This window comes from Sphaerodactylus townsendi, linkage group LG03 (genome assembly GCF_021028975.2).
Source record: "Sphaerodactylus townsendi isolate TG3544 linkage group LG03, MPM_Stown_v2.3, whole genome shotgun sequence".
Lineage (NCBI taxonomy): Eukaryota > Metazoa > Chordata > Lepidosauria > Squamata > Sphaerodactylidae > Sphaerodactylus > Sphaerodactylus townsendi.
Window position 1 is genome coordinate 94,977,399 of NC_059427.1, and position 25,750 is coordinate 95,003,148.

A 25,750-nucleotide genomic window follows, 5' to 3' on the forward strand; every position below is an offset into this window, starting at 1 on the left:
TTCCTTCCTTCTAGGAGAAATGGAAAGCCATGTGAATCATCCAGTAGGAATTATATAGTGATGGGCAGTGTACTGCAACTATGGCAAGAAGAGGGGCTAAAGTAAGAAAATAAAAGGCATATGGAATAAAGCAGAGCAGCCACACTCACTGTTAGACGTAGTGCCAGCCACTATTACTATTAAATGTGCCAGACTAGTTAGTGAGGATGAGGGTCATATTCATTGAGATAATATAAAAACTGTTGACATTGTGTGGATTTCATTCAAGCTGAAATCGCAATAGAGCATTCGCCACCCTCTTTTGAAATGAAAAAGTAGACTTTGTTCAGATTCCTTAAGTTTTATGTATAGCAATAACTGGGATGAAGAGAAAATATGAGCCATCAACATTGGGATTGTTAATGCAATCATTCCACTTTATGAGGTCTTTTTCTTCCTTCCCATGTTGCCCCCTGAACCCCCTTCCAGAAATACTGAGGGCACACACCAGTTCGTTCCGTTCATCTACAAGCAGTGTATTCCTATCTTCGAGTTTCCGTATAGTAGCATTGAGCTCTGCCATTCTCTTCTGGTTTCTGCGTAGATCCTGTGAAAGAAAGGTTGCATTAATTTTATATAAGAACTGTATATAGGCGAACGTACATATAACATTTTTGTCTGAGGCATTTCAGTGTTATGGCTTCGAAAGTCACTTTGCTGTGAATTCATCCACAGTGTGAATGTAAGACTGGGATTGAGCCCGCTGACCTCCCTCATCTTCTGGTAGTGGAGGATTCCTCCCATAGTGTGAAGAAGTAATTGGATCCAACCTCTTGTGGGTGGGAAAACTAGTATGGAGTCAATACAAAATTGTCCCCTCTGACCCCAGCTGGGTGATAATTTATGCGAATCTATGGGTGAAAAATTAGTGTTTGGGGCAGGGATCTTAACTGTTAAAATCATGCAGCATGGGAAAAGATGCTCACACAGCACACTGGTAAATTTTAATAGGTTCCATGATAGTTTACTGGAATAAAACACCACCACAAAGGATTTTCCATCAAATTTTCCTACCTACACCACCACACTGGTAAGGCCAGTAGGAATTTAAAAGGTTTTGGAGATAGTACTTGAGTTTAGGTATAAGCCTACCCTTAGTAATTTGTAGCATTAAACTGTAGCATTCAAATCACCACAAGAGGGTGGAGATCATACACCACAGATGGATGCTTTTAGTAAAAGCAAGAAAATGATGCAATAAGTGGTTTAAGCACATTCTATCAAAGCACCAGTGTTTGTGATGAAATAGAAAATACTTCTTACGGGACTGCTGCAGTGCTCAGAGCCATCTCCTGCTCTGCCCGGGATTTCTCTTTTGGGACTGCTCATGTTACATTCAGCTTCTTTTACTAAGAAGAGTTGCTCATCCAAAGCCTCTTTCTGCAACTGAAGCTTCTGAACGTATCCAGTCTGGGTCTCCAGCTCTTTCTCCAAGGAAAAGATTATTCTGTCTTTTGCTTTGATCTCATCCATCTGAATTAAGATACATAAGGACAATATTATTTCATGAGCCTAGAAACAAATGAATGCGCTTGAATGACCTCCTTTTTTGTTAATTTGTTCAGGCAGTTTCCACTTCATAAAACTCAGAAGCACAAATTAATTTCATCTTAAGAAAAAACTAGATTCAAACACAGATTTTGACCTCTATTTAAGAATTTCCTTCCTTCCATGCATCCATGAACCCATCCATTGCTCTCTGTTCATGGCAAGTCTCCTGAGGCACATGTCAGACATAAAATCAACAGGTAAAGCTGTCCCTGTCATGCAGTTTGTACTGATAGAAAGGCCACTTTTCATGCGTCGTTGGCCATAAAGTGAAGCCAGAAATATCAAATGGATATGGATAAATGAGAAAGAGCTGGGAGGGAAGGCAGCATGGTGTAGTCGGATATCATCAGATCTCAGAAGCTAATCAGGGTGGATACTTGGAAGGGAAGACGCTGCAGAGGAAGGCAATGGCAAACTGCCTCAGCTTCTCATTTGCCTTAAAAGTCCTTTGCTGTTGTCACCGTAAGTCATATGCAACGTTGTACTTTCCATATTTGAGATCATTTCTTTCTTTCTTTCTTTCTTTTGCTTGTTTATGTTTCATGTCATTGTAAATCCTATATAATCCTCCAAAATAAACTATTTTTTCAGTTCTAATTCTGTGTTGATACCCTGCTCACCTACCCAGCTGAATAATATCAGAATTCAGGCAGGCTGATGAATAAGTGGGGTGGTAGCAATTATTAGTTTATACAAGTTTCATAGCATAAGTCAAGGAAGTCAAATGGCAGGTTTAGAAAAGGTTTAGGCAGAAAGATATTTTATAAAACCTCAGTTGTCTCCACAAACACAGATAAAACAGTACTCATTTTTGGAAGGACAATCAATGGACCATCAAGTAATATTTTAATGTGTGGTACAGTTCACTTATTTGTGTTATTTCTTTTACTAACACATTCCTTGGACTCTGACATGGTACATGTTGGTGTTTTCTGTTTACTTAGGTTTGGTTAATGTAGGCTAATCAGTCATAAAAACTGCTAGTGCTAATGCTGGCTTGAATCCAACCAGTTTTTGAGGTGGTGAGAAAAGGATGAGGCCCTTTTGACCAATGAAAAAGACTAACCTGGGGATTAGGAGTCCTGCATGGACAAAAGTCATGTGGGATGGCGGTTGCAGTAAGGAAAAGAATGGAGTAAAACTGAGTGAAAAATAATTAAGTGACTAGATCCAACCCACCATTTCTCAGCCAATAGAATTTGGGACTAATTGATATTTGACTACTTTGGCTATCCCTGCTGGCCACCCATGCATGGTAGGCCACCTTGGCCTTGTAGGAGTTTGGCCACTCTTTTGGAACAAACAGGTTTTGGAACTAACAGGCCAGCTGTCTGTCTTGCCCTACCAGCCTAAGACTGACTTCCAGGCCCTCTTACTTGATTGCAGCCTGGTTGGCACTGTGTCGACCCTGCTGGCTCAGCTTGGCCAAGGCTGTGCTGCCTCCCCCCTGTTCCCTGGAACTGCTGTGGCTTGTTCTGACTGCTTAGGTTTTCCTGCCATTTCTTTGCAATTCCTTCTTGCATCTTGCTTCCTGGAGATTTCTGCTCCTTGTGATAAGTCCGGGGGTAGGGCTGTCAGTTGTGGGATGTCCCAGGATCCCGTGGTGGGCATTTGTGACAAGGAGGGTGGTGGTGGAACAGGCTGCCAGGTGCTGGGAGGCAGCCCCATCCCTGGACTCTACCAAAACCAACCTTTGCAAGGCAAGGGGATGATTCATCAGGTTTTGCATATTTAACACACAGGTTAGCATAGTGTTAGGGCTCAGCCTGGTCTGCATGTCTGCCTGGTCTTCCCTGGGAGGAAGACTCAGATAGAGTAGAGAGGACAGTGTTGGTTTCAGATTCTCAGACACTACCTGTAGATGCAGAGACTGAGCAGTTCCTGAAGGACCAGGTCCCCAGGCTCAGGCAGAGCATCCAGGCTGGGATCCAAGCAGTCAGGTCCAAGCTCTGAGATTCCCCAGGAAGAGCTTAGCTCGGAGACTTTTCAGCCCCTTGATATACAGCCAGAGGGGACCCTGCCAGCCCCTCCCCCCATCTCCAGAGTCCCAGGAGCAATGCAGGAGGAGATAATGTGCTAGCTTACAGCAAAGGAGATGCAGCAGCAGGTTAGCAGCTATGGGGCGAGCTAGAGTAGATGCAGAGTCTTCTCAGGAACCAGACTAGAGTAACCCAGATGCAAGAGGTTATTGCACAAGGGATTGGGAGGCTGGCTACAAAATAGAGGTTGCAGCTGAGCTAGCTTGTGTTGTGATTTATTGTTTGTTTCTTGTCTTGTCTGGATTTCTTGCTCTGTGCACATTAAACATCAAAATCTGAAAGACCTGTGAGTGGGCTATCCTTGGTTCCTGAGGGCCCATCTACCACACATGTTTTGCTCGGGTACCCAGTGTAGATCTTCTGACCTATACCTGTTCTGATACATAGGAGATATTTTCATTGGCTCAGAGGAGACCCCTTCAAACTTTGCTAAGGCAAAAAGAATCATTTCTATAAATTGTCTTAACTACAATAATTCCTGCCTAAAATTCCAGGCAAAGACAATCCATTTTAGAAGAACCCAGGAACAGTATCTGCTATAACTGGTTGCCAGCAGCTTTTTTACAAGTTCATTACATCAAAACTAACAGCCCAATCCAGAGGGTTTTCAGGTGGTGCAGAAAGGATGCAAATTCCAGAAAATCCCTAGACACCTGAAAGCCCTCCATAGGGCAAAATGGACTTACACCACCTTTTTGGATGGCATAAGTCTGAGGCCTGTGCTGGGGGTGTTCCCAGCCTTATAGCCTTGTAGAAGCCAACTAAAGTTAGCTCCACCCTCAGCAATGTCCCTAGCTCACCCGCAGCTGCACTGGCATCCAGCTTTAGCCCAGCAAGGCTCTGTGAGGCACAGTCTTTCTGGATTGGGTGCCACAATGCTCTGTGATGCCTGCCTGGCTCCCAGTTTGTCCTCCCCACTAATTTTCCCCCTCCTCTGTAAATCTGTGTTTAAAATCAAGTTCTGTCAATGTAAGTCCTGAAAAGTATCCTGAAAAGTTTAAACCAGATGACAGCAATCACCCAGTAATCCAGCAATGCAAGGCTGGCCAAATACTCAGGCAGGGAAAATGTTATTTTAATTTGAAAAAGAAACATATGAGTAATTTGCCCATCATCAGCAACAGCGTCAAGACAATGCTGAATTTGCCATAGTGAATTCAAAGCTGCCATTTAGATCCTGCCATTATGCTGCATCTCCAGGAAACTGAATAAGGGTGCTGCTTTATTAAAAGTGGGTCAAGATGCACCAGGAAGTGGCTGCTCTTGTTTACAGTGGTGCCAGACTGATTAAATGTGCTTTCAGAGCATGATTCAAATATCTGGCTTTGCACATAGTGTCTACAATTTTTAATTTACAGGGTAGTTACCAAGGTCAGTTCTGGGGTCTACATCAGTACTCCCTCTTGATGTATTCTGTAGTATGTGTACACACACACACGCACACGCACACGCACACACACACAGATAATCACAGAGGCTGCTGTATTATTTCTTCCTAGAGTTTCATTTATCACTGAGCTTCTTGCAGAACCACAGGAGAAGTATCTGTTGATATTAAGAGAATCACCTTGCAAACTGGTAATTTTTGGGAGAAAGGCTTCAGTATGGATAAATCTACTTCTCACCTAGCAACGTGAAGCAGGTGTGCACTTTCTAAGCTATGAGGCCCCAGGAAGAAGAGGTTACTTTCTTAATCAGCAGCAGGAAGTTCAGGATCTGACTTCCATAAAATCCCTACCTTCTACTTTTTGCACAATTTTCCCCACAATTATCAATTTGCTAGTTTGAAAGAGCTTCTTCCATGATCCCAACCAATTAGGGATCACATAGAGAATATAAGGGCAACACAAAGGCACTTTGGATGTACACCTTGTTGTGGATGTTACCAGTCAATATTGCATCAATTTGAATGGGCTGAACATTCAGGCACAACCCTCCGCCCACATTCTGCTCCAAGTAGACAACTACTTGCATAGTTTAATTTGCCTCCTTGGTGATCTTTGTAAGTGTAGAAAGGTTGGATATAAATTTTGTAAAATAAACAAATGATGTGCAGCTGTGTTAGGATGAAAATGCTCTAGCTTGTACAGTGGGTTTCTCTCACAGCTACCCTCCCACCTCTCACCCCCAGTGAATAGTTTTTCAAAAAGTGTGGAAAAGGGAAGGTGTTTTTCATGGTGGGATGAAAATGCTCATGAAACATGCTTCCTGTTTGAGCTTCATAACCTTCTACTCTTCATGCTTAAAATATTAGCAGGAATCAGAGAAACAGGGTACAAGGATAGGTACAGTCACTTACAGGGTTATGACTATATTTTCTCCAGTTTCTGTGATGACTACCCATATACACCTCCTCTTGGCTCCCAGCATTTTCCCCCAGTACTTTACATGAATTATATGGAGGCAACAATGGCTTGTGTGAACCAGGCCCTATATTTGTTCATAAACCCTGAGAACTGAATTAGCATGATTATGTAAATTTTGTAACTATGCCAGTCAGTTCTGATAAACTGCAAAAGAAGAACTCTGCGTTCCTAATGACTTTGATTAACATGGTATGAAAAGCGTGTGTTCAAGTACGGACAGCAAAAGACAGCTGCATCTCAAGCCATGCCAGTTTGATGTTCCACCCACTGCACTCCTGAATGTGCCCCATGCCTCTGTGATTTCAGCCTTTACACAAGCCTTGAGATAAACAAATACCCCCCAAAACATTATGCACAGTGCCTTTATAAGTCACGTGTCATCCTGATAGGTTACTAACCAGCCTGCGGATATCCCTTTCGCTCTCCCATTTGAACTTAGAGATAGCTTCCTGATGGGACTGGTGCTCACTTCGAAGATCACCGGCTTTGATCTTATCAGCCTGGATCATGTTGTTCAGAGCTTCGTCCACCTGTTTTTTGGCAGACTTCAGTTCAGTGATTTCCTGCAAAAGCTTAAGGCGCTCAGAATCAAATTGTTTCCTGGCCTCTTCACGGGCCTCAATAGTCAATGCTGTCCGTACTTTGTCGCTGCTCCCTTCCCGCAAGGCGTACAGTGCCGATTTAAGCCTCTGGATTTCACTGTCTCTAATTTTCATTGTCCGTGCCATTTCCTGTTCATGCTGTTTGATCAGATTTTCCCTCACAGCTTGTAATTCCTTCATCTTCTCCTCGTGAAGCTTGGCTTTTAGTTCGGTGATCTGCACTGTCTGCTTGCGCTGCTCCAGCTCCCGGATCCGCTTTGTTTCTTGGGTTTTCTCCCTTTCAAGTCTATTTACCTATGGAGCAAGAAAATAAAAGACAGAGGACTGTTTGTTACAAAATCTCAACCAGCATATAGTGCTTATTAAACCTACAGCCACATAAATTCTACAGTTGTCACACAGAATAAGATACTTGCAGTTGTTGAAAACTAAAAAGAGTTTGTTCCCAAAAGTGGCTGAGCAGGTTTGAAAACTTTGCTTTAGCTAAGAAGGAAAACACCAAATTTCTGGCAATTCATACCATACCGAAAATGTGAAAAAATTCCTCATGGACCTAGCTAGCGGAATTCACTCAGTCTCTGTTACAAAGCTAACATTAGATGGGATTTCTTTGCATTATATGAGTTCCGATTGTTTATTTGTTGTCTTCAATTAAATGAAAATAATATTAAGTGTGCTGGGCAGTTAGGGTTTGGTCAACCTACAGTTTTGTATTCCATTTATTATTAGCAATGTTATAGTTGAGTTCCTCCTCCATTGACGCAAAACTTAAGAATGAAAGACTTCTGCTCTTGCCATGCACAGTATAAGTCCGTGCAATCTGCTCATAGCAAACCATATGTGTAAACCAAAAACTGATTTTGACCTCTTCCTTCCAAACAGGGATTCTCAGCTTTAGGGCAGCATCCAGACATTATAACAAGCTGACTTTAAGACAGACTATGCACAAATTCAGCATGCGGCCATGCTCCTGTACACATTCCCCTCTCCTCTACCCCTTTTCTACTCAGCAAGTTGAAGTAATCTCATATACTAATAACATATAGATGCAGTTGCAGAAGTTAACCAGAGTTAGTTTTCCTTGCAGAACTGGGATTCTACTTTTGAACAAAACCATGCTTTGGAATCCCAGTTTGTGGAGTGAAAACCAATTCTGGTGAACCTATGCATACATCAAAAGTAACAGAATTTAGTATTGAATTAGGATTTCTTAATTGTTCTTGCGTGAGAAGGGAGAGGGAAAGGGGGATGCAACACACATGCAAGCATAGCAACAAGCTGGATTTGTGCATACCCCCTTCTTAATGTCAGTTTGCTGCGATATCCCACTAATTCTGATTTGGAATCCTGGAAGCCAGCCAACCAGCCACAGTTTGTGATGCACATATTACAGTTTATAGCAAAAAGGGAAGACTTCAACTTTTGAGTCGCATTCAAAATTAGGAAGGAAGGGGAGGAGCCTAACAATCCCTCAAACTAGATCCTTCCTAATTGCCCTCCCTTCCATGCTCCTGTACCCTCCCTTCCTAATTGTAATGATGTACAGTGACTTGCCATTACATTTGACCCACAACACTGCTTTGAAGATACTACAGAACTCAAACATTGTACCCCTTCTTGTTCAGTTTACCACAGAATAACGCAACATGCAGGCTTGTTTTGAAAGGAAATACAAAGATTCCAGTGCAATCCTGATTCTGAAAACGGACATTGACGAAGTGAACGCTAAACACTGACTTCACAAAGAATATCCTCTCCATCCATTGGGCAGGCTATTTTGGAAGAATACGATGATATGATGCACACTCTCTTATGACATTTGACTCCTGCTTTTTGCAGACTTCAGGGCAGTTGTGCCATTCTCTTTATTGTTTATGGAGTGATCTAGGAGTCTAGTGAATTTTGCTTTATTTCTGCTGTCCTCATCTCACAGGTGCATATGCTGATGTGACTTGACAACATTTGCTATTTGCTTTACAGGTTTCTTGATATAAGTATAAACCTACTTCAGCTAGAATGATAGCAAATAATGTGCCTTGATAGTTTTAAGAGTTTGCAGCAGCCATCTCCATGTTCCCCACCTTTTCTGGTTCAATTGAGCAGTATCCTATATAAAAGTTATTGTTGTGCCTGAGACCAGTAAGCACAAGACCTAATCTTCCAGAGATATAGATAAACCTTCTTTACTTCTTGTGTGAGAAGGGAGAGCTTGACTATTGAATGCAAAGATCATGGGGAGAAAAGAATTTAAATTCCATTATTTTTTCCCCCCATCTGTCTGTAACAGGGAGTATCTCCAGAGTCTCTTGGCCACTTAACAAATAGAGATGAAACTTTAGTGTAGTAAAACCATTCTATACATGGTCACACTTGAATACATGAGGCTGCCATGCTGAGTAAGATCATTATTCTGTCAAGGTCAGTATTTTCTATTTTAACTGGCAGCAGATCTCCAAGAGCCTCTCCGCACTGTAGGATTCGACCTTAGTTCGACTTGGGTCCGACCTGGGTACTCTGCACAGCCGTAGCGTTGGACTCATGTCTGACTTGACTCACCCCGCTCTCACCGTTAAATTTTTGAGCTCGACTGGGAGGTAGAACTTCCTGGCGAACTCGGGTTGCACTCAAGCCAAAGCCGGCGGAGTGCGGAATCTCCCTCGCCTCAACTCTGCCAGCCAGCCAATCACAGTGCAGTATTTTCGGCCATGCATAGAACGGGAGACTCGTGGCGGCAGCCAGAAGCGCGCCTTAAAAAAAATCTTCCTACGTAGCTCCTACGTCGGTAAACGGGAAAAAAAGGGACACGCACTCACGTTTCCCGCCATAGAACGGCAGCCAATCGGGAATGAGGAGCGGAAGTCACGAGGAGGTAATCCCGCCCTCTGAACTCGGCTCCGGAGACATGAGTCAGCTGCTGTGCAGAGAAACGGAGGAGTCGAGCTCAGGTAACGATTTCCGCGGACACGAGTCAAACCTGAGTTGCCTTATGTGTGTGAAGAGGGCCCAAGAGTTCAGGCAGGGATCTTTAATATCACATACAGTATACTATCTGATCCTATGTACCTGGAGATTGGACCTGGGATCTTTTGTATGCAGAGCAGACATTCTACAGGCCCAGAGAAATATGTTCTGTCCCTTTAACAAAGACTTAATGTGTGGAAATGGGCAGTTAAAGCTATGTGAGGCAGAGAAATAAATAACATTACCTGGTAAATAACAGCCCATAAAGGCTCTATTAAAGGGACAAGGATTTTTTTCCCCTTAGGCAGTTGGTAAGTCTACACTTTTCTGTTCAGTGAGCAAAAAGGAGATGGGCGCATTCCCACAGCAGCATGCCGTCTAATTCTTGTGACACTGGAAACGAGAAGGGGAGAGGCAAGGGAAGGGGGGGGGGATATGAGCAAAGGGAAGACTCTGCCTCTGCTCACTTCTGAAATTGGAGTGCAGGGTTGCCAATTTCGGATCCTGGAAATGTTGGAGTGGATTCTGGGGGCAGAGAGCTCATCAAAGATGTGATGCCATACAGTCCATCCTCCAAAGCAGACATTTTCTCCAGGGGTGCTGATGTCTCGTCTGGAGATCAGTTATAATTCTGGGAGGTCTCCAGGCCCCAGCTGGAGGCTGGCCAAGTCCTACATGTCTCTTCTGAGTGAAAAGTCAGGTTTTGAATTATGATTGTACCCTTACCAATTAGCAGTAGAATTTTTTTTGCACTGTAGTATTGATTGCTATGCAAATTAAAAATTCCAACAGGATCATGCTAAGAACCTTACGCTAGGAGTAAGCCCCATTGAATAGATGAGCAGGATTCTGCACAGGCCTGTTTAGGATAGTTCTCTAAGGGGTAACAGCAGTGATCATGAGATGCTGCCCTCAGCTTTATCACTGCAACCCCTTAGCAAATTACTTTGGTCAGGAGTCTGCTGTTCCGCTGCTCTTTGTTCTTGGTGATATTTGCTTTGAAAACCCTTTGCAGACTACAAAGGTGTTATTAATAGAGATCCCATCAGCCAGCCTGCTTTGCAGGTCATGAAACCAAAGAGTTCCTGCCTTTTTACAAAAGGAACCAAAGCAAATCCTGGATATCTTGCTATATTTCCTTTCATTTTTCCTTCCTCCACTCCTACTAAAACCTGAAATGACACCCTATTATGTGTAGCACTTGCCTGCCTTGAAAGCATTTTTGGCTCTTTCTTGTTAACAACGCAGTCTAAGTAGCTGTAGGAAACCAGGAGATGCAGACAGCTAAAGAGGGTGATGAGGCAATTGTCAAGGCAGACCCTTTTATCGTTCATGTTTTGGCAACCAGCCCATGGTTCTTAAGGAAAATGGGCAGCTGATTTTTTTCTGAGTCGAAAACATCAGTATTAAGGATAGAAGGTAGGCCTGTATTTGAAGAATGTAGAAAAGAGTGTTGAACTGGAGAACTGGTACAAAAGCTGGAATTCTATTCTCAGCTATACATGCGTAAACCACACTGAATCAAATAAGCTTCGATGCATAACTTGTGGAGAGGATTTCAGCCAAGCCCAACATTGTTTCCATCTCATTCAAAATTATTTTATCTTGTTAAAAATGCTTCAAATAATGACTATCAATCTCACTGCAGGGTAAAAGAAAGAACCTTCTGGAGCACAGAAGCCTATCAGATAATAATATTGTCTACAAGTCTTTCTTTCATCCTAGCCTCTCTACAGTTAAAGAAACCGATTTCTATAGAACTGACTGATTGTCCAATGAAGTTAAACGTAACCATGATGTATGGGCAGCCCAGAACAGTTTTAATGAAGCAAGACTTAATGAAAGCTAAGATGCTGCTGCTTAGTTCTGGAATCCACTGGCAGCCCAGATTTGTTGTGCCTGAAGCAATGCTTATAGGTGAAAGAGTCAAAGTCATCAATTACAACTAGCTGGATAGATAACAAGGAAAAAAATCACCAAAAAGAACCTTAGGAATTTGCAACTGTGGCTGGGCTTCCAATTCAGAATATCAAGACCAAGCTGCTCATTACAACTGAAATAAACATGATTATAAAATAGGGCATGGGGTGGGTGGGGCAGGGGGTTGCATCTCATATAGGTCTGGCCTGCACCCGTACCAAAATAAATGGGTCAGATCCCAAGGTAGTAAAATGGACTTTAAACCACAAATGGAGAAACTATTTTCAAATGTAACATTTCTTGAAAGCAAGCACACAAAAACTTATTCTAGCCCAACCCACTCCCATTAGATTGTGTAGGGAATTTATCATATGGGGAGAATTCTAAATGTTATCTCTGTCTGTCATCTCAAGTGGCACAATCCCTTTTACCAGTTCATTCTCATCTCATTCTGCCTCATATTTATACCAAGTTAAAAGAATACGGTATATTACTTGTTTAGAATACTAAGAAGCTTTCTTGGGGGTCTTACACAGATTGCAAGTTTAACTTACACATCTAAGATGTGCACTTAAAAAGTCTAAGCATGAATGCAACAAGTAGGAGGCTGGGGAGAGGACATACAGGGCAGCCATCAGTGACAAGATGGTGCAGCCTCTAAACTGTGGCAAGAAGGGGAAGCTGGGAATGGGGACTACCCGGTCAAGACCAGAGGGCTGGCAATCCTAATTTGCAAATATGTGAATCTTGTTGACATAGGCTTCAATGAGCTATATCTGGCTGCAGTTCCTTGTAGAGCAAACACTCAATTCCCTTTTCACACAAACCAAATAATGTTTTCAGGCAGGAAATAAAACATTTTCGCCATGGAGTTCTGCATGGTTTTTCGTCCAAAATGTTTTATTTCCCGCCTAAAAATGTTTTATTTTCATGATGTTCCCTAGTGATTCTTTTTTGAAAATATTTTGAAAATGTTGTCACTTGCTGGGCAATCTTTTAAAATGCTTCCCACACCTCTTCACAGTCCCCGGACATCCTTGTCAGCGCCATGTTCTGAGCTCACACCAGCTGTCTTGTGCAGTATTTCCATCAGGTTTTTTTTTTATTTCAGGGAGTTGTATCTACATATCTATGTAGACAAGACTCCTTCAGAATCACAGCACGAGGCTTTGAAGCTTCGTCACTAAGAATCTAAGAAGTTAAAAAAAACCCTGCAACTTCCACAAAATGGCAGCCAGGGAGCATTTTCGAGGGACTGAGTGTGGACAAATGGAAGGTTTGGAAAATGTTTTGAAAACAATGAGGTTCATTCTCTTTCAGAGGACAATAACGTTGCAATGCTCTGCACTGACCAAGATGAAGCCAGATAATATTTGTGACATTGCTCTAGTTGATTTTGGCGTAGCTCCTCTCATCCTGGCAGAAATTCTTCTGTGTGGGCATGGCCATGGCAGCAAGGTTGGGAACAGAAGATCGACAGCACAGCACCAACTAGTACTGTCCCCAGGTCTCTCTACGTCTGTGTTATTTCACTGCTTGGTTCAGATGGAATTCCCAGTTTTTCACTTGGAAATGTTTTTCTTGCCTCATCTGATGTGACATTTGAGCAGGGATTGTGTTTTATGGAATCTTTATTAGAGGATCGTTATTGGGCCTTTCCACACAAGTCCCTGATAACCTCCATTATCTGGCTTCATCTTGGTCAATGCAGAGAATTGCAACATTATTGTCCTGTGAAAGAGAATGAACCTTATTGTTTGTGGGTATAGTATATAGATCAAGACTAAACTGATCTCAGTTAACCTGTTTTGGCTGCCCTGAGTGGAGCGAAGTGCACCATACTCACAAATTGGTATAAAAGGATCCTGGGAGAAGGGAATATAGTACATGTAGTGCAAGCACAATTTTTGAATTCCACAGAAAAAAAGCTTCTGGGGAGAGGGGAACTTGGAGAGCTCATACAATAGCAGGAGTTAAACACTCCTACTATTAAACCATTTCTCCACACTAAATATTTCTTTCCAGAGTGAATCTGCTGTCATAAAAACTGTATTTTACATGTTAGTGTAATGTGTAATCAATTCCTGAGTTGGCCATACGTTGTCCACCATTTCCAATGTAGAAATAGCACTCCTAATGTTTCTTATTATTTGAAATCTCCTCTTCTTTGTTCTCAGGCTTTGCTAAATCCATCATATTCTGACTTTCCTTTACCCTGTCTGAACCGGACAAATGAACTGTCACCAATAATGAAGGACAAGTTATGTCATGTTCTGCATCATTTCCTCCATTGTCTGCAGTTGGGTCTGTATGCATAGTGGACATTTTTCTCTTTGTTAGACTGCAGTTGCATTTTTTAAAATACTGATGTGCCTATTTTTCTTCCAAACATCTTAGGGTGTGACAACAAGGCAAGTGACAACAATATAATAAACAATTTCATAAAACAGATGTTATACCGGTAATTAATTTTTTTTTAATAAAAAAAATCTAAAAACACATTATGACCCCACATGCAGGCAGCTGCCCTTGTGCCCAGGCTCAGGTTGCTCCCAAAGTTTTCTAAGGTAACTTTCTGTCTAGCAGCCTCACCAGAAGGCCTGGAAAGAAGGCGTGGGACAGCCACTGAAAGAGAAAGGTGGTAAATATCACCTGAGAACCAAACTGCATGTGATTTTGGAGTGCTATGATTGGAATTCCTGACAAGTTACCTAGTGCTGAAAACAAGCTATGGGGGTGGTGACATGGATCAGGGCTCACAAAGGGACAGGGGTTACTTCTTGCTCATTTTTTTTCAAGATAGAAAAAACCCCTCACAGAACTTTTCAGATGGATTTGCAGATGGACAGCAGCAGTGGTGTAGTGGTTAAGAGCAGGTGCATTCTAATTTGGAGGAACCGGGTTTGATTCCCCGCTCTGCCGCCTGAGCTGTGGAGGCTTATCTGGGGAATTCAGATTAGCCTGTACACTCCCACACACGCCAGCTGGGTGACCTTGGGCTAGTCACAGTTCCTCGGAGCTCTCTCAGCCCCACCCACCTCATAGGATGTTTGTTGTGAGGGGGGAAGGCAAGGAGATTGTAAGCCCCTTTGAGTCTTCTACAGGAGAGAAAGGGGGGATATAAATCCAAACTCTTCTCTTCTTCTTCTTCTTTTCGCACTCGTAGGGGGAAAAGACAGGAATATTACAGGCACTTGTCTTTTTTCCTAACAAGGAATCACTGGGAGTGTGGGTTATTTTGAATTGGGGAAATGTTGCACAGAGAGAGCGAGAGCGAGAGAGAGACAGCGAGAGAGAGAATCAGCCCTTTGATCTGGTATTAGATCCTAAATCCATACCAGCCTCTCCCCAGCTACTTTTTAGAGCTAAATCATTTATGGGAATTGCAATCATTGAACTCCATTTGCACATGGAGTTTAGCCCCAAGTCAACACTAATAGGCTGGAGACAGGTGACAATTCTTCAGAGACCTGCATATGGTTCAGAAATGGGATTGCCGCTTGTGGTGTGTACAGTCATTCACCTTTTGCCGCCACAAAACAGGTTTTTCAGGTTTTTAGTTTCAAAAACTATCACCAGTCTCCTGCTTAGATGAAACTTATATTCATCTAAAGGAGCAAGCCACAGCATGGTGCCCAGGGGCACCATGACATCCATCAATGTGTTCTGGGTGCCCACCTGGCAAAGAACCTCCAGACATTTTGAGGAACCTTTGAGGAACTTGTGATCAACTCCCACCCCATCCCCTGAACAGCTACATTGCGATGGTACCAATTACCTTTTCTCAGAAGTACCTGCAATTAATGAACCATGATCTACACAATGAAGAAACAATAAAATACAGATACTTAGAAGGAAAAGACTACCACACTTGTAATTCATAAGCCCAACATGCTTTAAAAATTTACTCTGGTATAAGTCGGGAATAAACAGCATGAATAAACACGATCTTTGTACCCCAGAAGAAGGGATAAAAGTCTTCTTTCATTATTTGTCCTGCAATCAACCTTTTCCAAATCATCTGCCCTTTTGCTACAAATTCTTCACTCACCTTAGATTTCTCCTGATGAAGCTCAATTTGAATATCTGTTAGTTTGGTCCTGAGATCTTCATTGGCAGCTTGTAAGGACATAATAAGTGCCTCAGGCTTTTCAGCCTTGCTGCGTCCTTTTTTTGACATAGCTGTTGGCTACTGTGATTCTGTGCGTGAGAAATCTTTTTCAAATAGGAACGGCCATTTTTGATTTCTTTCCATCCAATTTGTCTCAACACTTAATGTGTGACATTATTCAACATCCCCACATCTGCTCCTTTGGAAATCCTGTAATAAACAAGATGTTAGAAAAGTCAGTGGATTCATGGCAAGATGAAAGAGAAGCTAACAAGGAACACTATGGCATAATATTCTTGAATATGTTTCACAAACATGTCACGGACTAGTCAGAAGTTACAAAATTCTCAACCAGATGTATTCTGGGAGTTCTCTGTTCAAAATCTAATTCTCAAACATATGCATAGAAACTTGGCCATGTAGTGTTCTAATAAACAGATGCATCGATCAATTGATGGCTTTGTTGAACATTGAAACAGATCTGTGATCAATTAGCAATCAACCACATTTGCTATTATTTTTAAACTGTATTGATATATGTACCAAATAGGATAGCCAAAGAAGGTGGGGGAGGAGTTATACATCAGTAAAGTGGTTTCCTGTTCTCTTCATGGAATGCATGGTTTAATAATGAGTATTCGCTGATGTGACTCACGTCATCAATATCATCTTGTATTTGTTCTGTCCCTTTAAAATTCTGATCAGAGGTGTACCGGGTCTAAATGGCACCTGGAGTGTGACCGGCTCCCCAGGCCCGGCTCCCCACACCTCTCCTGCACCCCACTTATGGCAGCCAGCAGGGAGGCCGGGGCTCAGGGGGGCAGCTTGAATTGGTGCCGCAGTGGCAGGCTAACGCTTGAGCCAGCCTGCCGCCATGGTGCTCACCTGGACTGCCCCGCATTGAGCCCCTCCTCCCTGCAGGCTGGCGGGGGGCTTGGCGGCGGGCAGCTCAAACGGGCAACTCGGGTGGGTGCTGTGGCGGTAGGCTGGCTTCCCGGTCTCCCTGTGGGGGAAGCGGGCAGGAGCTGCCTGCAGCTGTGGCCAACAGCTCAGCCACCAAGCAGCGCCCCAGCACGGGGGGAGCCACCAAGTGCTGGCTAGGTCTCTGCGCCACGGAAGAGGCCGGGCATGGGGACCCTGCTGGTGCCCGGCACCCCCCTGTGACAAAACAGCATGCGCCCATGTCCCCATGGGCAGTCCACCCCTGCTCCTGATTCTATTTTCACTGGTCTTTCTGTATCCTCAGCTGTAAGAAGCAGAACTCCAGGGAAAGGAATGGATGGATGGAATTACAATTGAATCAGTAGTTACTGAGATACATAACAGATCTCCCAAACAGCTGCCTGGCAATGCTATCTAGGAATGGGTTTTTACTCTGAAATAAAATCTCATTTATGTCTCTCTCTGTGTGTATGTGTGCATGGCTAATATATAGCTGAAGCCCTTCTGTTGTTGTAGCCAAGAAGTCAGAAATGTAAGGGCAATGCATCCTGAAAGCTCAGGAAGCAGAAGGCAAATCAAAGCATGAACAAACTAATTGTGCATTAGTTTTTGAACATTTGCAGTTGGCAATATCTGAGCTTTTTTGTTTGAAAATCTGTTGGATGACACAGCTGGAAAAAAAGAGAATTTGTCCCGATTCCAATACTGCTGTCCAATTATGTTAATTAAAGGTGCAAATTAACACTAGCCCATTGGTTCAGGATAAGTTCCCATGTTGATCCCAGTGTAGACTGCCCCTGCGGTCTGATGCAAGAATGCCAGTGTCAGTAGCCTGTATGGCAGCCCCACTGCTAAAGCCAGCAGGTGTTTTGATTGAACCAGCAGCAATTTATCCCTAAAAGCAAAACAGTGAAAGAGTGACACTTCTGAGAAACATACATGCAGTGGGTTCATTCAGAGGCAAAGGAAACATCCCAGTTTGTGAGAAAGGGAGGGGGAGGACTAGGGAAATTTTTTGCCAGGAGATGCTTGTCTAAAATCATGAATGACACTAATGGTCCGTCACTATGGCTTGGAAACTGGAATGTCAATATAGCAGTGGGAAGTGCTCCATAGATGTTCGTCCTCATTGGCTGCAGGTTACCCTCCCCCCACTTCAAACTCTGTAATAACACTGCAGATGGCATTCTTTGCCAACTGCAGTCCTGCAGTCTGAACATTGCTCAGTGTGTGCTGTTTTAAGGTCAGCTTCCTATGAGAGAGCAGTGGCCCATAAAAGATGGATGTTTTGGCTTCTAATATAGGAGGCCATGGCTGTTTATGATTGAGAGCATAAAGAATGATGATTAAACGTATCGCTGACACACAGATGGAATGTCTCCATGCTATCCAGATAGCATGGAGACAAAGGAAGGTGCAGTAAGACTGCAGTAACACATGAAAACCTAGAGACAGAGAAATGAAAGACTGGAAAAATGAGGATGAGGTACAGGAAATGAGTTTTCTGATACCTGTCAAAAGGTATGTTTATTCCTTCTTAGTTTATCAGATGTCAACAGTTTTTTTTAATCTTTTTGCAGACAGACAGACGTTTGACATTTGTATTTTGCCACAGATTTATGCAGGCAGCTATGACACATGGAACTAATGAGATAACAAATATTAGCATAGATGCACTGGGAAGACTTATGTGTACTGTTTAGAATCATGACTTAACCTTATTGCCAAGCTACCAGCCTGAAGGATGAGGTGCCCAGTACTCTAAAATTAGGGCTATGAATTGGGTGTTCAAGGCCAGGTTCCAAACTGAATCAATCATCATAAAACACTGTGGTAAAAAAACAGGACCAGCTCAAACTACTGAGTTGACCTTATTTCCTCTTCCCTACAATCCTAGAAGGCTCCAATGCATGGTTAAAAGGATACTGAGTAGCCAGAGAAAGTGCATGCCTTCTGTTGTGACAACCAGGCTTCGTTGTCCTGCCTTGGATGGATCCTGGAGATGCAAGAAGAGGCACATAAATTCTTGCATGCTACTATTGCCCATCCTGGTTCCATCCAAGATTGGGTGCAGACAAGCCTCTTCTTATTCTACCCACGGTCAAGTGTAGAGCGGAGATAAAGAACTTCCGCAGTTCACCTTGGATGACAATGACGTAAGATGAGATGAGTGCATTTTGTGTGCAATGGCATAAGAGGAAGTGTGCACATTTTGTGTGCAATAGCAGGTGTTGTCATTTGCTTGTGGTCCTGTTGGCCATGCAACACCATCCAGCAGACTGTAGAAGAAACAGTTCTGCAATCCATCTTGATTGCCAGAGATTGCAGCAATGGTGCAAAAGGTGATGACAGGCCATAATGGCTGCCTCCTCCCGAGGCAAAGTCCCATACCTTTCTAAAGCCACAAGCAGCCTTTGTGTTGCATGTGCAGTGAACAGTCTCTGCTTGAAACAGCTGACTCAAACAATTTATACAAACTGCTAAGGATTAGTAATTGCTGAAATGCACTGCTTACTCTGATTTTGACACTTTTCCATATTGTTGTGCTCGCATAACATAAGTAAATTGAGGTGATTGTTGTAAACAGTAAGCATTGACTGTAGCAATTCAAAGGCAGTTTAAAGTGGCCTGATGCCAGTGTTCATAAAAATCCACAAATCAGGAAAGCAGTCTTCAGTGGATAATTAGGGCTACAATCCCACTATACTGCATAACTGCAGAGTTCAAATTACCCTCTGAGGAAATGAGAGATGATTATTATTTGAACACTGCAGTCAATGGGTATGGTACTACATGGAGTTTCATCACACACAAAAACGACAGACCGCTGCCTCCGAGGAATTTATGCACAACTAGGCATAGAATTGGAGCCTTGATGTTTAATATAGATTACATCTCTGTTCATTTCAATGTTTCATATACCAATGTCATGCTCCAACCTCCTCTATACCCACAGGCAGGAATGTTCCCTAATTCCTCTGTAATTCGTTTCTTCTGATCATCATTCCCTTCAGCTTTACTGCATATAATCTCCTGAGAGGGTTTTATTCAATTGTCCCATCCTGTACCTCACTAAAATAAATATATAACTGAAACAGTTGAGCAGCTCAATCCAGATGTGGGGGGAATGGCCTTAGGAAGTGGCAGAGGGCCATTCAAACGTTTGTCCTCTCCATCAGCATAAGGGGTATCTGTTGTATTGCAATGAATTAACAGAGTAAATAATAGAGCAGAGATTATAGTGACGGTCCACAGAGGGCAGGTCTACCTAGTGCTTTTCAATGAAAGGCATAGCAGTCCTCTGGGCGGCTAAGATTCTCTTATGCATATCTGCATAGCTACAAACATAGCTCCTCAAAACTTTTTAACAACCAGGAAAACTATATATTGCCAGAATAAGCAGGATGAGCTGAGTACAACTATATACTTTTCGGGTTGAAAAGGCATCCAGGATTGCAGTCTGCAGAGCAAATGTCCTGGAACAACCTTCAGCAAATGGAGGCAGGGAGAATTCCTTCACCAGCACACAAAACGTCAGTGCAAGTGGAGGGTGAAATTGACCAAAGAGTAAAACAGTTAGGTGGGAAAAATATGATGCCTCCTGAACTCTGCATTCCGCACAGCCAGGCAGGGGACGTCTTGCAGCTGCCTTAGGAAAAAAAAGTGCACTTCAAAGAATTTTTTAAAAGATGCCTTGAAGTTAAATAAGATGTCTTGAGGATGTGAGGATTACTTGGGGGAAAAGCTGTGCGGAATTCCGCCCCAAGTCGCCTTTTTTAGGTCCTCAGGACGTCTTATTTGTGTTGTGCATAACAGACCAGAGAGATCTTTCCAGAAGCTCATGTGATTCCAGTCATGTGACTTCAGGAGTCAACTCTTGCTTGACTGAATTAAGCAGGCACTTTTAAAATTCTAACAGTATCCCTGCTGGCAGAGGTAACAAATGCCGCCCTCCAGCGCCTCAGCAGGCAAACCAGGAAATAGGAGCTACTGAAGAACTACAGTGGAGTTCGAGCAGATGGCACTGCGGGGGGTGTGGGTTTCACTCCACTCTTGGCAGTGGAGCCGATGTTAGTTGGAACACCATTTTCCACCAGTGTTCCAGCCCAGAAATGCAGCTCTCCAGGTTCGCAGACTTACGCTGCCCTTTTGTGTGGTGTAAGCCTGTTTCACCTATGGGGCAATTCAGGCAACAGGGACCAGGCACCCTTTTATGCTGCCTGAAACCACTGTGGAGATGGTGCAGCAGCACCTCTGTGCTCCCCCATCTGTATTGCAGTTTAAGGAACTGAGGTGATGCCCTCTTTCTCTCTGCTAAGTTTGATCCAGGGGCATACAACCCTAGGGACATGGGGACACCCATGTCCCCAGGCGCAAGCCTTTTGGTCACGTGGGGGGTGGCGGACACCCCCACGTGACCAAACAGCGTGTGCACCAGCTGCATGCCACCAAGCCCCACCCCCAAGAGCCAGCCTGCAAGGAGGTGGGGGCAGGGCCTGGTGGCCACAGCACCCACCTGGGCTGCCTGCCTGAGCCACCCGTCGCCGATTCCCACCCCCCTCTACCTCTGCGCAGGCTGGCTTTCAAAAACCAGCTTTCCTGCATGGAGGGTGGGGGAGGGTGAGGGTGGGGGCTTGTGGGCGTGCACCCATTTCTCCCCACGCCTCCGCGCAGGAAAGCCGGATTTTTAAAAAATGGCTTTTTTGCATGGTGGCGGGGCTTGGGCCACGCCCCCAAGCACGGGGGGCTCCTGGAGAAAGAGTTGTCTCCAGGCACCATTTCCTCCCCATATGTCTCTGGTTTGATCTCAGGCTCATTCTGCACATGCAGAATAATGCACTTTCAAACTGCTTTCAGTGCTCTTTGAAGCTGTGCGGAATGGCAAAATCCACTTGCGAACAGTTGTGAAAGTGGTTTGAAAACGCATTATTTTGCTTGTGTGGAAGGGAGATTATCACGCCAGAGGCTTTTCAAAGTTCAAACATAAAACATTAGAATTTTAATACAGTCCTAAGTGTAATAGGTTAAGGGCAGGAAGAAATTTGGTGAGAAGTCAAGTCAAGGCATTCTTTACTGCAGTCACTGACCAGTATAAGGTAAATAAAGTAAAGGATAAAACATATTACATGGTGGAACATATTAAAACTGTAGATGCAAGACCTATCCCAAAAATAAGTCCTATCATGATTTTTCAGGATTTTTGGAGGATGCTTGAAATATAAACCCTACTCCAATAAATAAGCCCTAGTTAGATTCCTCAGCGCAGCTGACCTGGTCATGTGGAGGGCGCAAAATCACGGAAAAAAAATAAAACATCCCCTGAAAATAAGCCCTAATGCATCTTTTGGAGCAAAAAAATAATATAAGACCCTGTCTTATTTTCAGGGAAACATGGGCATGTATCTAAAAGGAATAAAAGCAAAACCTACTGGTAAAAGGAAGTTGAGGGCAGAAAAGGTAAGGAAATATAAAGAAAACAGAATAAAAGCATAAATACTAAAGAAGAATAAAATTTTTAAAACTATAAAAGGGGTAGTTTGAAGGCTGTAACTATCATAAACTATAAAATTGGTAGTTTGAAGGCTGTAACTATCAAATCAAATCACTGAGCCTACTTTATTGCACAGGTTATCCTGCGGCCTACTTCAATTGCTGCTACACAGAAATTGGCCATATTGTACGTTATATCAGGATTGGTATCAATAAGCAGCATGGAAATATAACATTGTTCAGTGTGGCCTGCAAATTTATACAGCAGAAGTGAAATAAAACAACTACGGTATGTATATTTTTATAATACTGACAGTGTTCTATTGTTTCTATGTGCCCAGATCCACAAGGACATTTTCTCTCCTGATAAGGAATCTTCCTGTATCAGCCTTCCAGTACAGCTGAAGGGAGGACCTGGCACTGAGCCAGAGTAAAAGCTCTTCGCTGTTTTGGTACTTCAAGATTAGTTAGGTATCCCATAGGAGAGATAGAGTACCTATTAGATTCACTGACAATGAAGGATGAAGACTTGGCTAAGTCCAATTGATGCTCTATATCTGTGACATGCTGTTTAACTGCTTCTTTGGCCTGTTGGTGAGAAGGAAAGAAGTATACTTATATCAAAATATTAAGATAATCTTAATAGTACAGTTCAGACTGCATTTGGCTGCTTGATAAGATTTCAGCTTGTTACCAATTTCTAAATTGTATTGTATTGTCGAAGGCTTTCATGGCCGGAATCACTTGGGTGCTGTGTGGTTTCCGGGCTGTATGGCCGTGTTCTAGCAGCATTCTCTCCTGACGTTTCGCCTGCATCTGTGGCTGGCATCTTCAGAGGATCTGATGTTGGGAAAGCAAGTGGAGTATATATCTGTTGGAGTGTCCAGGGTGGGTGGAGAAACATTGTCTGTGAGTAACAAAGAAGGCAACCAGGTCAATAGTTGAGGGCATCTGAATAGAAGTATGAGTAACAATGAAGACTATAGCATGGGCGTTACACTGGAGAGAGCAAGGTCACTGGTGGGAGCATCTGAATAGAAGTATCCTGGTCTTTGTTTCTTTTGTTTATGGTCATCCTGTGTTTGTGTGGAGCTGGTTAGACACTGTCTTGACTCTAGTATTTTTCAACACTGGCAGCCAAGTTCTGTTCATTTTCATAGTTTCTTCCTTCCTGTTAAAATTGTCCATGTGCTTATGGATTTCAATTGCTTCTCTGTGTAGTCTGACGTAGTGGCTTTCAGAGTGGTCCAGAATTTCTGTTTTTTCAAATAATATTCTATGTCCAGGTTGGTTTATCATGTTCCGTTTATCATGTGTTCTGCTATGTGTCCACAGCTGCATGGTATGCAATAGACTCCTGCAGTAGCTAAAGGATCCCTCTTATCCTTTGCTGAACGTAGCATCTGTTGAATTTTCTTAGTGGGTCTGTAGATTGTTTGTAGGTTCTGCTTCTTCATCAGTTTTCCTATGCGATCAGTGGTTCCCTTGATGTATGGTAAGAACACTTTCCCTCTAGATGGCTCTTTATCTTTGTTCATGTGGCTTGTTCTTGGTCTTGCAGCCCTTCTGATTTCTGTATTAGAGTAACCATTAGCCTGTAGAGCCCTGTTTAGGTGATTCAATTCATCTTGCAGGAAGTGAGGTTCACAGATTCTGTTTGCGCGATGTACCAAAGTTTTTTTGACCATATCTACAAGATCCACCCAAACATCCAATTTACCATGGAAAAAGAAAATGAAGGAAAACTGCCATTTTTAGATGTTTTAGTCATCCGCAAACCAAACCAGCAATTGGGACACACAGTATACAGAAAACCTACGCACACAGACATATATCTACACAAAAACTCCAATCACCATCCAGGGCAAAAAAGGAGCACCATAAAAACTTTGGTACATCGCGCAAACAGAATCTGTGAACCTCACCTCCTGCAAGATGAACTGAATCACCTAAACAGGGCTCTACAGGCTAATGGTTACTCTAATACAGAAATCAGAAGGGCTGCAAGACCAAGAACAAGCCACATGAACAAAGATAAAGAGAATGTGTACAGTTTTCAAAAACTATTTTCCTAATGGTTCCAGGAAAAGGCACAGTTCAGGGAAACTCACAAGCTGTGGGCCCAAAAAAGTTCCATCTGTCTGGGCATACAGGAGGAGCGCGGCTACGGTAAATATTGCATGGAGCCTTTTGATATAAGCTACTTTTAGTCCACATGACTTGTAATTTTCAAGTCTTGTCCCAGCTCTTTTTATAGACACATTGATTGGAAGTGGAGGGGGATGTGTAAAGCCCATAAGAATAGAGCTTGCCTAAGATTTATTTCGATAAGAGCCTAACAAATCCTCCTTCCTTAAAGGAAAGTATATATTTTTGTTTCCAAGCCAAATTACAGGCAAAAAGTATCTACTCTAGTAATTCCTTCTGAGTTTCAACAAGTATTTAGATGGATAATACATGATATAAGTAAGTAAATAAGTTATGTATTAGAGCTTCCCTGAGCCATACCCTGTGGGCAAACTTGGGATTTGCACAGTCCCCAGAGCTTTAAAAATGAGCTTTTTGTGGACTTTTGCACAGCTTGTTTGGAAACCTACGAAAGACTGTGTTTTTTGGCCAGTCAAGAACCTGAGTTTGATCTTGGAGTCCTCCCTGTCAATGGAGGCCCAAGCCATACATACAACCAATGTGGTCTTTTTCCATCTTCACCAGGTTAAACTGTTGGCCTCTACCTTGGATCTAGGTACAGTGATCTATGCAATAGTCACCTCCAGGCTGGATTACTGCTCTATGCTGGCCTGCCCTTGAGTCTGCTCCTGAAGTTACAGATGGTCTAGAATGCAGGGGCAAAGGTCCTACAGGGACCCCAGTAAGAGCACATATTTGTCCTGTGCTTCATCATCTGCATTGGTTACTGTTTGAATTCCAGATCATCTTCAAGGTTTGAGTATTAACCTTCAAGGTCTCGAGCGGTTTGAGACTGTCGTATCTATGGGACTGCCTCTCTCGGTATTGCTCCTGGAGGACATTATGTTCTGCCAAAAGTAACCTCCTGGTGGTCACTGGCTGTAAGAATGCTTAGCTGACCTTGACCAGGGCGTGGACTTTTTTAGCTGTGGCCCTGTGTAACTCAGTTACACAGGGCCTGCAAGACAGAGATGTTTCAGCAGGCATTTGGTTGAGGTCAGGCACAGCTTTCCCAAATTCGCTGGCCTCCCAAATCCTCCCCTCTTTCCCCCGCCCTCCCTATTTGTTTTACTTCTAAAATAAAATGGGGCTGAAGGGCACCAGTTTAATCATAGTTAGGATAGACTATTAGCACTCCTAAATTGTTTTAAAGAATCAGCGCCATCTGGAATAGGAATTTTAATGTTTTATTGTTGTTATTATTTTAACTTGTTGATTGTTGTTATAATATGTTGTCAGGTTTTATTAGCCATTCTGAGCCTGACAACTGTGTTGGGAAGAGCAGGATATCAAATTCAATAAAGCAAACAAATGCCCATTCTGCAGATGTTTCAAAAAGAATCATTTTTACTTTTTTCTCCTGCACAGCATTCCCCCACTTCCCCCTTGAGCTCTTACTTTCATTTTGTTGCGCCCGTCACTTTGTACTGCAAAGATTCTCTGTGCCTGCTTCCATTCGCTGAAGGTTTTCCATGGAGGTTTTCTCTGCTAGCAGCTCATTCACCTGCTATTACTGTTTTAAAAGTACATGAATAAAGTTAA

General features: G+C 43.0%; 1 protein-coding gene across 2 annotated transcripts in view; it reads right to left on the reverse strand.

Moving 5' to 3' along the window:
• JAKMIP2 (janus kinase and microtubule interacting protein 2) overlaps window positions 1-25,750 on the reverse strand; it is a 114,421-nt gene that overhangs the window by 29,795 nt on the left and 58,876 nt on the right. For both annotated transcript variants that reach the window (XM_048488086.1, XM_048488087.1), the window contains exons 2-5: window positions 15,530-15,799; window positions 6,394-6,891; window positions 1,303-1,512; window positions 488-586 (exon numbers count right to left, since the gene is read on the reverse strand). In XM_048488086.1, the coding sequence (XP_048344043.1) occupies window positions 488-586; window positions 1,303-1,512; window positions 6,394-6,891; window positions 15,530-15,658 (936 nt within the window). In that variant the 5' untranslated portion in view covers window positions 15,659-15,799. The remainder of the gene's footprint in view (window positions 1-487; window positions 587-1,302; window positions 1,513-6,393; window positions 6,892-15,529; window positions 15,800-25,750) is intronic.